This window comes from Xenopus tropicalis, chromosome 1, assembly GCF_000004195.4.
Source record: "Xenopus tropicalis strain Nigerian chromosome 1, UCB_Xtro_10.0, whole genome shotgun sequence".
NCBI classification, from domain to species: Eukaryota; Metazoa; Chordata; class Amphibia; order Anura; family Pipidae; genus Xenopus; species Xenopus tropicalis.
Window position 1 is genome coordinate 119,199,805 of NC_030677.2, and position 14,716 is coordinate 119,214,520.

The 14,716-nt window shown below is 36.2% G+C and overlaps 1 protein-coding gene across 4 annotated transcripts in view; it reads right to left on the reverse strand.

Moving 5' to 3' along the window:
* Positions 1 to 14,373, reverse strand: part of slc24a2 (solute carrier family 24 member 2) — a 107,268-nt gene extending 92,895 nt beyond the window's left edge. For 2 of the 4 annotated variants that reach the window (XM_031890431.1, XM_031890424.1), the window contains exons 1-2: positions 12,925 to 13,164; positions 5,415 to 6,498 (exon numbers count right to left, since the gene is read on the reverse strand). In XM_031890431.1, the coding sequence (XP_031746291.1) occupies positions 5,415 to 6,353 (939 nt within the window). In that variant the 5' untranslated portion in view covers positions 6,354 to 6,498; positions 12,925 to 13,164. Of the gene's footprint in view, positions 1 to 5,414; positions 6,499 to 12,924; positions 13,165 to 14,132 lie in introns of those variants that run through there. The other 2 variants (XM_031890425.1, XM_031890427.1) reach the window with 2 other exon arrangements.
* Between the last annotated feature and the right edge of the window lie 343 nt (positions 14,374 to 14,716).

The window sequence follows — 14,716 nt, forward strand, 5'->3', positions numbered from 1 at the left end:
TCTGGGGTCAACTTACTTATTTCATACATAAATCAGGTGCTGCATTTTGCCAGATACTTTGGTGATACTACGCACAATGGACATCAAACTGTTCAGTGGACCACCAGTAAATTGGGAGTAGAAAGACATGGTTACCCACTTTGGATTTGCCCAAATGTGTACTTTCCAAGAACATATTGTTTGGGTGGTCTACATATTTTTTTGTGTTCTGACCCCTAGCTGAAGTAATCTTCAGGACAATTTGTTTGCACTTCATTTTGGGGTCTCTACATGCCAGATACTTTTGTAATCCAATGCACAATGGGCATCAAACTGTTCAGTGGACCTTTGGCATTCATATTTAGGATGTTTTTTATTCATACCTAATGCTATGTGGGAGATGCTAACTTGCCAAGTGAAAGTTTTGAGGTGATTTTTCAGAATTTCCATAAATTTTAGCAATTGCTAAATTCAGAAAAGCCTTGATGTTTAGTAATTAAGAGTAGAAAGACATGGTAGCCCATTATAGATTTAGCAAAATGTGTAGTTTCCTGAGGTAAACCTTCTGTTCCAGGATTTGTGGTTTGAAATCTCAAGTATGTTATATTCTGCGGCAGTGCTTTATATGTTTGGTAATTTACTGCTTTGATTTTTTGATCTATAGAAGTACAAAAGCTCCATAAAATGATACATATCTGGTATTGGCACATGCGAAAGACACAAGGTTTTCCAAATCAGTTGAATTTCTGTGCATAAAATGAAATCTTTTTCTGGTATAAAATGATAAATATATCATGGAAGATCAGGTTTTCCTGAAAAAAACTATGTATAGTTTTCCTCCTAAAAATTTCCCTCCAGGAAATGCCCCTAAAATGAGAGAGCACAAAATGTTTAAAAAATGTGTAGCACATTGTGCAAATGAAATACAAAATTCTACTGACACTTAAAGGGTTAATTTAATCCATAAACTTCTGTCTGGTACTGTTAAGCAAAATGTAAGTAAATTACATTAAAGGAATACTGTCACAATTTTTATGGTGTACTTTTTATTTCTAAATTACACTTTTTACATTGCAAATAATTTACTCTACCATTTAAAATCAACCAACAAATATATATTTTTTTTGTAATATTTGTGTGTAGGCAGCCATCTCAGATCATTGTGCCTAATTCTAAACTTTTAGAAAGAGCCAGCACTACACAATAGAACTGCTTTCAAGAAGCTATTCAAACAAGCTATTGTTTCTCCTACTGAATGTAACTGAAGTAGTTGTGAGCTGGACTTGGATTTTTAACATTGAGTGCTGCTATCATATGGCTGAGGGCACTTGGGAAAATGTCAAACCCCATGTCAGATTTAAAATTAAATATAAAAAATCTGTTTACTCTTTTAAAAGACTGATTTCACAGAGTTCTGCTGAAGCAGCACTATTAATCGATGCATTTTGAAAAAAAAACACGTTTTCCTGTGACAGAATCCCCTTAATTGTGACCCCGAGGTTTCTGCTATCCTTTTCACAGAAGATAATTTGATTTTAATAGAAAAATCTACTGTGAATAAAACCATGCTGGCCACATTTCAACCTCTTCTCCCTAAAAATTCCTTTCAAAAGTAGTAAAGTAAAAAAGATGAACTTGGGTTTTTTTTTTTTACTCTCTTCAGCGCTGACCTAATTTTTAGTTATTTTGCTTACCTTTTTGCATGTTAAGAATATGATTCCTTGTAGTACACAAACATGAACTAAAAGCAAGATTTTCTTACAAATCTCAATGATAACCCTTCTATTAACCTACAAGGGATCTGGCTTTTTTTTTTTTTTTTTTTTTAAAGGAGAATATTAAAAGCTGCAAATTCCTTTGGTAGCAATTTTAATTACATTCAGTTTTAGTTTCCTTTTGCTTAATCTCATCAGGTCTTAGTAAAACAAATTATATCAGAATTCTCTGTTCACTTGCGTTTTACGTGACAAGATATATTCATGCAGGCAGTATTGGTTACAATTATTTGCTTTGTTTTGTCTGAAAATTATACCTATAGTTAATGTAAAATAACTATGTATTACTGGCACCCAGGCACTCCTTAGCAGGCCTTTCTATATTTTAAATCCCTATTAATAACATTGACATAAAACATAAAATACTGGCCAGGTGGTAAACCTAAGGGGCTGATTTACTAAGACACGATTTCGAATCCGAATTGGAAAAATTCCGATTGGAAACGAATATTTTGCGACTTTTTCGTATTTTTTGCGATTTTTTTCAGCGTCTTTACGATTTTTGCGTAAAAACGCGAGTTTTTCGGCGTCTTTACGATTTTTGCGTAAAAACGCGAGTTTTTCGGCGTCTTTACGAAAGTTGCGCAAAGTTGCGATTTTTTCGTAGCGTTAACACTTGCGCGCAAAGTCGCGCCTTTTTCGTAGCGTTAAAACTTAAAAGGCGTGACGTTTCGCGCAAGTTTTAACGCTACGAAAAAATCGTGACTTTGCGCAACTTTCATAAAGACGCCGAAAAACTCGCGTTTTTACGCAAAAATCGTAAAGACACCGAAAAACTCGCGTTTTTACGCAAAAATCGTAAAGACGCCGAAAAAATCGCAAAAAATATGAAAAAGTCGCAAAATTACCGATCATTACGAAAAAAACGCAATCGGACGCATTCGGCCCGTTCGTGGGTTAGTAAATGTGCCCCTAAGTGTACACAAAGATGCTGCTCAGAAATAGACCATGTGATCATGTCTGACACCACAAATTGTCTTGATGGGTGCATACAGAAAGGTCAAAGACTATGTCCTTGGATGAAATCTAAGACATCGCAGTTTAAGAATCCACTCTTTTGTGGTATTTTTCTAGATCCCTAATTTGTAAGGGAGAGATGAAATAAAAAACGGAAGCTTGTTCGGATAAGGCAATGGCTACTGCTCATTCAAAGCTGCTAGAATTGATTTAGAAAGTACCTATAACATGGAATGACCAGAAGCAAATACCAACATCAGCTATGCAAAATAATAAAACAGATTTAAATTCACTATTTAACTTGTTAAGAGATTGTGATTATGATCTCCTTTAACTTGCATTTTAATTGGTATGGGTTAGCCAGATGTAAATCTCATTTTGTAGGACATACAAAAGATTATATTAGAAAGCAGCATCAATATAAAATTCTATACTATTAACATACTAATCCACACAAAAAAAAACTGGACACTTTAAAAAAAAGAATGGTTAAAAGCAGAATCCTGAATTCATGCAGTCTTTAGGAGACCCTGCACAGTGCTTTTGGAGAGTTTCCCTTGTGTTTAAATTAAACAAGAAAATCTCTTATCTGGCTTGACCTTTCCTAAGCACAGAATATCCAATGCATGAGGTAAAATTATTACTTTAAAACATAATATATATATATGTATTATTTTGAATGTAGTTAACTTACCACAGAGCAGTGATTTTTAGCCATTTGTAGCTTAAGCTACCCTGTATGAGTGATAATTAGGTCAGGGCTACCCATATCCCATATCAGGGTTACAAATACGTATTGAAACATTTATATGTGAGATATATGTAAGAATAGTTCCAGTAGTATATAGGACAGCTCATATATATATATTCACTCCAAAGCTCACTCTAAATACCATTCATGCTGGCCTTTAGGAACATATATCTAGGAATGCAAATAGACAATCATCCCACATCTTATATTATTTACAAATATAATTGACAGCTTTGCAAGAGAATATTTTGTGCATTTCAGTATCATTCATATAGCATCAGGGCCAGATTTTGAAGTGGTGCGCCCCAAGGCCGCTCGTACCTCTGCACACTCGCTCCCCCTATACTTGCATGTCACGCACAATTACTGATTGGTTGCACTGGGCACATGTGGCCAGCGGCCGGCAAGCCTCACCCCAATTTTTCCCACCCCAGGCCTAGGTTTTTGTGGCCTGCCTGTATAGTATGTTTAAGTATTAGATCAGGAAAGACTAACTCTATGAAAATGTATCTTGTTTTGGAGTTCAAAGCCAATGCATAAAGTAATGTTTTAAAATGGGTAGTATATATCTTATTACAGGGCTCCAGTCAGGCCTTGGAGCTCTGCGATAACCATTCTCTTAGCTTTTTCTGGCCTTTGTCTTTTCTTTAATCTAGCGGTTCTATTATGCAAGATCTGTAATGCCTGAATGATGCATATAGAGACTGCAAAACTGGTAGCCCATGGGTTGCATCCAGTTTACAGTTATGCATTAATTAAATGCCCCATTCAATCCTCCTGCATTACTAAGATATATAGAGTGCTTACTAACATGTTGGCAAACAGCATAGCAGCACTAGAGAACCAGGAGGAGGTTCAGCCAAGCAAAGGAGTGGGGTAACTAAGAAATTAAATAAGTAAACAGAAACAGTTAAAGACAATGTGATTTAAGCAAAATGGCATGAGAGACAGAGGAAAAAGCAGAGTAGAAACTATAATAGACAAAAACATGAAAGGGGAATTGATTGGGGAGAGAAAGGAGGGTCAGAAGAGTACTAGGTAGTGAAAATGGAAAAAAAAAATAGCGGAGAAATAGTGGTGAAATGATGGAAAAATATGAGAATAAAAAGATTATTAAAATCATCATAATAATATGGATGATCTGCTAAGGTCAGGCTGATTTTACTTGGTCCCTACTGTGCTTAAGTAATTATGAAGCATTGCTCTACTTATCAATACTGTAAGTAAAGTAAGAAAACAGCTATTTACTATAGGGCCTAAATAAATATAGGAGGCATAAATGTGGTTTAAAAATAATTGTGGTTTAAAGAAAATGTCCCTGTTTTAGTTAGACTTAATCATCAGTACAATAATATATGGCTTTCAAATATGACATCACTTCTATAAAAAATAAAAATAATGAAACAGATATATTTAATTCCTCTCAACTTTTACAAACTTCCCAAGCCCTATACTGCCAAAACCAAATTCCTACTTTGCCCAGATAAGCTTTAAGGGGAACGCAAACACTGCTTGTCAATATTTTGTTCTTGAAAAGACAGTAAACCAGACCATAGCTTATAGGGAGGTCAAAATATTAATTCTCTGAACATATGTAAAAGAAATATAAAAACTGGTAGTCATCATAACTGCAAACATTATGTACTATGTTATCAAAAACAAGCAATTTTCCTCATATTTTTAAAAACTGCATTCAGCTATTAAGACATTAAATTTAAATATGCGGTAATAGTAACTTATTCTTACAAAATGTATTCATTGTAACTAGCACATTCTGTACAATACACACAGATGGAGAAGAACTTATCAAACCATCTGGCAGACAACCATATGCTTTTTAATTTCAAATGCACAGTACTACTGTATGCCAGGTTGACCAATATGGTCTACTCCATCTGTTAATGTCTGTCAAAAATCATATTGTTAAATTCACAGTTTCAAATTTAACCAACCTTTCCGTCGGTATTGGCTGATGGTACCTTAACAACTTTGTTCCTGTTGATTTTCCTCTTCACAAAGTTTTCTACTTGGACATTGTACTTCATAAAGGTAACGTACATTAAATAGGCCACCAGTAGCAACAGACTTTCCCACCACTGGATAAAATTGTCCAGGAAAAATGTTATGAGCATGATCAAGCCCACAATATAAAATGACACATCTCGAAAAAGTGGCCACCAAGTAAGGTTTAGAATTTCCTTGGAGAATAAAGCACACATGCCAATGACAAAGAGGATATTGAACACTGCTGATCCAACTATGGTCCCAATTCCAACATTGCTATGAGAAATAAATACCCCTATTAATGATGTGAATAACTCAGGGGCAGAGCCACCAGCAGCCATAAAAGTAGCTCCAGCCACATCATCAGAAATGCCCAGTTTTTCTGTGATTACAGTTAACGATGGAACAAAGAATTCATCACAGACTACAGCTAGTGCTATAAACATATAAATCATCCCAAATATATGGAGGATAACTGCACCCTTCTGTCTTTCTTCTAAAGAAAAAAGGTCTTCTGGGTATTCTCCTTTAGATGCATGGCCTCCAGTTTCATTGTCCTTAGTTTTCTGTGCCATGGAATTCCCAGAACCAGGGGTATCATTTTGGATTTGCTCAGGAAAGTCCATCAGAGTTCGCAGATGCCTCCGTGGCAGAGATTGGCTTTCTGTAACAGTGGCGACTTCATTTGTATAACTGTCTTTATTATAAAAGGCAACAATTGTAAAAGACAGAGTACTAATGGCTGTTATGCTAATAAAAAGACCAAGTATCCGAATAAGTCTCAGTTTCTTGTGGATAAAGGGATGCTTGTGACTATAACCAGACCATGTTTTTTTTAAACAGCAGCTTTCAAGGATATCCCCAGCAGAGTTTTTATGAAGATGCATCTTGTAATCTCCAAGAAGGGTTCAAGGTTTGTTATGAAGTCAGACCAAATGTATTGGCATGCTTTGTAAGTCCTTGGTCTGTGTTAAGAGCTTTTAAAAAAATTCAAATCTATGGCTTTCAATAGCAGAATTCTCTTCATTCAGGCTTAGGTAAAGAAAAGAAAGATGTGTTAAAGATATGTTCAATTCATATTTTATAGCACACAAAAGGGGAAAAATATGACTGAAACTGAAGCAATATAACTATAGTTACAGCATTATAGTGACAGTATATATAACTCTTTTAACATAAGTTCAGTAAATAGGGTTTGTGCTGAACATAATTTTTGCCTATTGCTTTAATTAAGAAAAATCTATGTTTTTTATTTCTAGGGATGCAATTGGTATTCGGCCAGGATTTTATGGCAGGGTTCAGATTCGGCCGAATCCACAGTCCTGGCAGAACCAAATCCGAATCCTAATTAGCATATGCTAATTAGGAATTGGAAGGGTTAAATGTCGATGCATGAATACGCGTGGCGACATTTAACACTTCCTTATCCTAATTAGCATATGCTAATCAGGATTCGGTTTGGTATTTAGCCGAATCCCTTACAATGGATTTGGGGATTTGGCCAAACCTAAAAAACTTTTGGTGTATGGTGTATTTATTTCTTGCACTAAATTAGAAATTAAAACTATTTCATTTCCTGGATCTGAAAAATCATTATTAAAGAAAAGATGGTAGCAAAACAATGGAGGGGGGGGGGATGACAGAGTTCAGGGAAATATATGATTTTCTAAACAATAAATGTCAGAGGGAAATACAGTGGAATTAAAACAACACTACAAACTGCATGATTGTTCTGTATTATCAAAGACTTTGGCAGAATTAGGAAAATATATTCCTAGTAGTTACATTCACCAATAAAAAAAAGGCTTATTAACAAGAGATTTCTAAGTAAAATGAGATTACAATGTTCATCAATGCCTTTAAAGAGTGTTAAGGTTGGATCATTTCACAATAAAACAGATATTTCCAATATATTTATAGATACATTTACATACATGTGGCAAAAAAAAAAAAAATGCCAAAACAGGAAACCTCAAATCATCTCCATAGTTATGGTTATCTAGAAAACTTCAATGATTCATTTTTTGATGATTAGAAGCCAAACAGGAAGAAAAAACACTGAGCTGTGTAAAGAAAGTACCCATAATGCCTCGCTCCTGCACCAAAAGCAAGACCAGTGTACATGCTCAGTTAGTTAGACTATGAGTCAGCTTCCTGCTGATTGGCTCAGATCCACATTCCTAAGGGAGGGAGTGAATTCTTAGCATTCTTGAGGGAGGGGGGAGCAGCAGAGAGCTGTGTGTCTCTGGTACATGAATTACAGACACAAGAAATCTTTTGACAGAGAAGTCAGTGCAGCATTACTGTGAGTGCTTATGGCTGTATTTACATAGACCTTTCTGATAAAGCTTACTTAGTTTTTACCTTTCTTTCTCCTTTAATATGGGCAAATTTGTCACCTATCTCAGTAAACTATGGGGGAAACTAGTTTGTTTTTCCAGAGAATATAATGAGGATGGAGTAATCATGTATATATTGCACTCAGGCACTCCCATAATACATAGCCAACACATAGCCGTAGGTATAGAGTAATAAAACTTTAGGGAGACTTAAAGAGGTATTTACTAATTTTTTATGTTGAGAAAAAAAACACGTCATAACTTTTTTAACATGGTTGCACTTTTTTTCCTCGAGCACTACCAGAACAGAATATTCACAGTCATGTTTATCTATAGTACAACTTACAGACAAGTGAAAATCACATTGTTAATTTTCAACGAGGCTGAAAAACTCTCCAGCTTTTACTTGATAAAAGTAAGTAAAAACGTGAACTTTATCTGTGATAACTCAGGCCCCAGCCTACTAATAAAGAGACATACTGCTATATATTTTATAAATCCTCCACTGAAACCCTTCTATTGATAGTCTCCCCTCAAAAGAATTTCCTCCTCCTCCCTTGTGTTATTAGCCTCAGGGATTCAGGATATTTGTCTATTCCTTTCTCACTGTCTGGTTTCACACCTTTTATAATTCTGACATCATTTTAAAGTTAGTCTGGCAGATAAATACATTTGCTAATCTATATTAGTTTGATAATTATAATGAACAAAATACATACACGGGCCCATGGGCTTTCTTTTATGTCTTTAGACCTTACTGAAGTTCTGTTACTGTTAATCATAGATAAAATCCACTTTTAGATATTTTTGTCTCAGTCTAGTGAACTATTGGAAATTTCCATCACAGCTATGTGAACATCATTAATTAGAAAGCCATTACATTTTTCTATGTGCAGCATTTTCCAGAACACATACCCGGGCTATTTTAGAAATACAGACGGACTATTTAAAGTGAAAGGATGCTATCCACAGTCCAACAGGGTCTCTGCTACACACTAATTACAAGGCAGTCAAAAACCTACAGAATTTCTCTGCCCACGAGTTTAACTGTATCCTGTACAAAGTGATGTTTATCTCTCTTAAAAGAGCAACTCTTTAATTTTAAATGTTTCTGCTTTTCTTTGGATTGTGGAGTAACTGCAGAGGCTGGCATTCATAACACAAAAAAGTAGCACATGAATAGGCATTCTGGAAATGAGAACACTGAAAAAGCTTAACTGAATCAATGCAGAACATTCTGGTATTGTTTTGTTATGGCTTTCCAGATATCCCTACAATGTAGATAGTGAAGTAAAACTTTCTAAACAGAATAGCTAGTATATTCAAGGAAACACAGTCAAGTATTCATACCAATTAACTAGATAAATGCATGCTTCATATGCAGTGTTGCATGTGTAGAAACCCTTAAAATTAAGCATTCAGCACTTCTTGTAGACAAATCTTGAAAAAGTTTATCACATGGCCTAAGTTAAACTTTCATAGACCATTCATATTTTTATGACATGCAAAAACCTAAGATTAATTTCCTGTAGGAATTGTCAGGGCCTGATTTATGTTAATGCCTAATTCTCCACCCAACCAAATGCGACAAGGGGGAGAATCACTAGTTTTGATCTTTCACAATTCTTTTACTATATTTTGAATGTATAATATATGTGTGTGTATAAATGAGGTGACAAAAAAATGCAAAATTGCTGTGCCTCTTGACACTGGGCACAAAGGGAACCCAGAATATAATGCCTGGTCATGAGCTGGTGGTAGCTCCAGGGTTCCCTAGCATCACTAGTAGCAGCGCTCGATTCAGGATGGAATCAAAAAAGCGCATTTTGCCACAAGTACCTTTAAAGAAAGTGGTTTTACATGCAATTGAGTTTGGGGGAATTGCAGGGACCCCAACTGCACTTGCAGAGATAACATAACATAATACATAGTTTGCTTAATCATATCATGTGTGAATGATCGATTACTGTTAGGGCCTCATTTATTATTGTTCATTTATGAACAATCATAATTGAAACCTTGTGTGGGTTTGGTCAAGCAGTCATAATTAGGGCCCTTTTTAAATTGTATTTGGGGAAAAATTATTTTGCACAATCCTACCACATTGGTAAGTCTTTGCTAAATGTGAGCTGCTCAGTTCCACCAAGAGGTTACACACCAGTCATTACCAGTAACCCCAAGTGAGAGCTTTATCTACTTACTGCAATACTTCTCAGATTTCAGCATACTCTTGATTTTATTGCTTTTAAAATTCATGTTTTGATCATGTTTTTTTAGGTAAAAAAGTGAGCATGTGCTTTTACCATGCATATGGATGCCTTTCTTAAAAGCAGTAAAAAGGCTGTGCTGAGTTGAGCTAAATACACCATTAATACCTTCTTTATCTGTATATGATGCCTTATGTTGATCTGTTAATGTGGGTCATATGTAATTACTGTGAGTGTAATTATACACTCACCTAAAGGTTTATTAGGAACACCAGTTCAATTTCTCATTAATGCAATTATCTAATCAACCAATCACATGGCAGTTGCTTCAATGCATTTAGGGGTGTGGTCCTGGTCAAGACAATCTCCTGAAATCCAAACTGAATGTCAGAATGGGAAAGAGTGGCATGGTTGTTGGTGCCAGACGGGCCAGTCTGAGTATTTCACAATCTGCTCAGTTACTGGGATTTTCACTCACAACCATTTCTAGGGTTTACAAAGAATGGTGTGAAAAGGAAAAAACATCCAGTATGCGGCAGTCCTGTGGGCGAAAATGCCTTGTTGATGCTAGAGGTCAGAGAAGGGTATTAGTATGGTGTTCCTAATAATCCTTTAGGTGAGTGTATATGTGTGTGTCTATATAATAGGTAGCAGACCACTACAATCTAGTTTCATGTCATCTGTCATTTCCACCTCATGCATAGTTGTATAGATGACAGATAACTCTCAGAGCCAAAGGTCTCAAAAGACATCCATACCTGTTTTATTAGCTATGCAGCATGTGATTTATTAATACATCAACAGGTAAGGTTACTAATAATTTTCCCATAATAAAATGTGTTCTACTGGACGAAACTAATTAGTGCTACTTTAGGTATATTTCATAAGTCTCTTTTATTAAAAGTGCCAAAAAGACAATAGTTAATACAGCCTGTGGCCTCTAAACTAGACCACTGGCCACTTGTTAAGGAAAACCGATCAATGAAATCTTTAGGGGCATCTCTACAGTTTTGTTCACAATACAGCCACACACATGGGATGCTGTATAGGAATCTGTTCCATCCTAATTACAATTTCATTAGTACAAGAGAGCTAAATTCTTCACTGTTCCGTAATTCAAATATATATACATATGTACAGAATACTTGCAGACTACTGTAAATAGTCTGTACCTACAAATATACAGACCAAAATTTAGGCCCACTTTATTCATGGTTAAACATGCTGGCTGCTTTAACATAAACAATGTAGTTTATGAAAACATTTTTATAAACAGTACCCACTGGAGAGATAATCCTAAATGCATATATGCATATAGTCAACTGTCAATCACCACCCTTCCATGTAAATTTTGCTACAGAAAAAAATTATCTAAGGCACTTGTTTGATAATGTCTCATTCAAGGTCTACATACACTTTTAATCTGTTGTTCTGAATCGAAAAGCTTAGAATAAAGTAAAAATAGATAAAAATAATTTTAATAAATATCATGGGTTTTTTTACTGGTGGGTGACTGGAAATTATATTTTAAACTGTATAAAACCTTCCATTATTTGTATGTTATTGGCACTACTATTTAGAACTAACATGTAGCTTGTATATAGCCAATAGACAAAGATATGGAGTAACACATGTTATATGCATGAGGTGACTTTTTATTTAAAGTCTCTGCCAAACAGTCTGGGTGTCTCACTGATCTCACGTGGACTTCATAGAACACAGAATCAGTAAGCTACTTACAGCTCGCAATCTGTTTAATCTTCATCTGTTTAACTTTTAGCTTTCCATAAAGCTTTTCACCCAGCAGAGGAGGGTTGGATTTCACTACATCTACACTGTCTATTACTACTTTCAGTAAAGGGAGTATCGGCCAAAATGCCATTTCATGTGATGCTCACTGCAGTTGTTATTATCAATGTTTTTTTAAAAAACAGTGGACCTCTGATTTCTCCAGATTTAGGCAACTTTGCAACTACACCAAGTCTAAAAATATTACATGTATGTGTAGGATTAAATGATTATTAATTCACCCCAGGTCAGACTTTCAACAGGATTCAAGCACAGACAAATCCCAAGATATTGTATAAGCACACATATGTGGAGAATAATGAAGATTTATGGAGCATTAGTCTACCCAAAATGAGACCACCTGATATATTGGCAGGATCCTCAAGAAAAAATGTTACATCCCCTGTATACACATTCAGTTCAGTACCAGAGACGTATGTAAGATGCCTTTGAAGCAGATGGCTGATTATACCACTTGCATAACATGTAGGCAGAATTTACTGTATATATTTGTGTGTGTGTGTTAAATGATATAGATAGATGATAGATAGATAGATAGATAGATAGATAGATAGATAGATGATAGATCGATTTGATTGAGGGAGAGACAGAGATGATAGATAGAAAGATAGATTGATTTGATTTAGAATAGACAAATACAAAAAGACAGATAAAAATAGACAGATAGATTGAATAGATTCTGAAACCATAAATTCTCATTAAACATTTTAAAAAGAGCAGTTAAAATAGGTATTGTGCTTATATATGAGTGATCGAATTATCAAAGATAAGGTTTTTGTCAGGCTGTCTTTGAAATATGCAGCTACTGCTTACACAATGTACACACATTTCAGCCTTTCAAGTTTGAAAGTTGTAACCTTGACGTGCACATACACTGATGTGATTTCCTCGCACTACTGAGTCAAGGAGATACCGAATTATGACAAGCACTATTAGCAGCTAGACTTTTGTCAGTACACTGTATTTTAACATAGTCAAAATCAATTCACAAAAACAAGGTATTTGTATGAGTACTTGTTCCCAGACTGTGGTATAAAACATATTAATAACGTCAGAAGGGCACTAACAAGAAGAGACATATGGACAGGAATGAATGCACTTACCTTCCGCTGATAGTTGTCCTGTTTTTTCTAGGCTAACTCAGGTTTGGAAAGTTACAGGGGCTGAATAGTATGCTATGCATATTCCACCATCCAAGCTGCTAATAGCTGGAGCTTCTAGGCTGGCTGCCCTGTTGCTTAGCATAGAAAGAGAGAGCAGCATCAGCAGCAGTCTCATCCAGTTCTCTTATCTCCAGGCTGGAAATCACTATTTACTACCTCCCTCTGCCACACCCTCTGCTCTGCATCAGTTTGTCCATCTCTGAACCTGAATCCCTCTGCCTTATTATCTACTGCCCACACTCCTCCCATTCCCCTTCATGGCATTCACTCCCACTACCCAGCACAGCTTTCAGTTAGGAATATATCATAAAGTCTTTTTCCATGCAATTCACGGCTTTCTCTTCAGGGAATAAACATGCCTTTTGAGATTTTCCCTTAAGAGTATTCTGGCAATTAGTTAAAGTAAACAGAGTAGTATATTGCACGCACCTATTCACTGACATTCAGGCTTTAGCTACCATGTTTCTAGTCAGAAGGTAGTATATTTTGATTACGGGAACACAAGTATTCCTGTATATATTCTTGACATTAACTAAAGCAGGCACAATATAATATGGCAGCATGTCTGTATGACAGGTAAGGTAAGTTAAATATATTTGCAGTATATAAGACCAAGGTCATACCATTGGCATGCTGTACCAACCAATGGCAGAGATTCACCAGCCAGAAGCAAAATGCTACTTGTTGCCAGTCAGATGAGAGATGTAACTGTTTCTCTGTGTGACCAGTACAGATAATTCCCAGGCATTCTTTGCTTTTCCACTGGATGTGAGTGTGAGTAAATGCTTGAGGGTCTGGGAGTTAAGTGAGCTCTGCTTTGTACACAAACCAAGAACATGCACCTTGGGATATAGGTTGCCATGTTTAAACCAACATACAGGGCAAGCAGTTCCAGAACCACTGACAGATAATCCATCAGCTTCTGTCTTTTATTTCTCCTTTGGAAAGAACAAGTTGCAATGACAGGCTGCAGCTCTGGCAGCACAGCCTGGCCCATTCCCACTTATTCCCACGCTGACAACACAGAAACATATGCCCTTGGCCAATAGGTTATAAGTGTCATAATGCAAAGCTGTTCGCCTCTCCCTCCCATTCCTGAAAAGACGTCATGGCCGCGCCACTAACATACCCACCTCAGTCATACTCACCATGTCACCCTTTATCATGTGGGGAGGGAGAGCCCATTGCTGTGCAGAGTTGCCCTCATAATATTCTCCTTTGCGCGGAGAGAATGTTCCCAGCAGTCCCTGCTGCCTTGGTACAGGTCTGACTCTGTGGTCAAGTGCAGAAAATGGGGAAGGACACACATTGGAATTCTTTTCCCACCTTCTGTGAATCACGGATGCAGGCGAGCATATGTTATACTCGGCCAGCTGCAGCATCGCTCTGAACCTGTGTCCCTCGCATTCTCACTGTAAAAGCAAGCGGGCTGGATGGAAATAGAGTGGTTGCTATAGTGACACAGGCGGCATATTTAAATAAAAATGTGCAGGATAAAGGAGCAAATTGACACATGTTAATTAACTGTGGGTTTGTGTGCTGGGTAAGACCTTTTTGTTCATTTTAAAGAAAGAATGTATGTTTATGTGGTGGGGCATAGCTGTAGTACTGGAAGATTTTTAACACTGATTTCTCACACATCACAGATACAGAAATAACTTAGGTGACTGCAGTTCTTGAAAGCAAAGTTAATGTTTTTATTTAAAGAGACCTAGTTTTATTAAAAACCAAG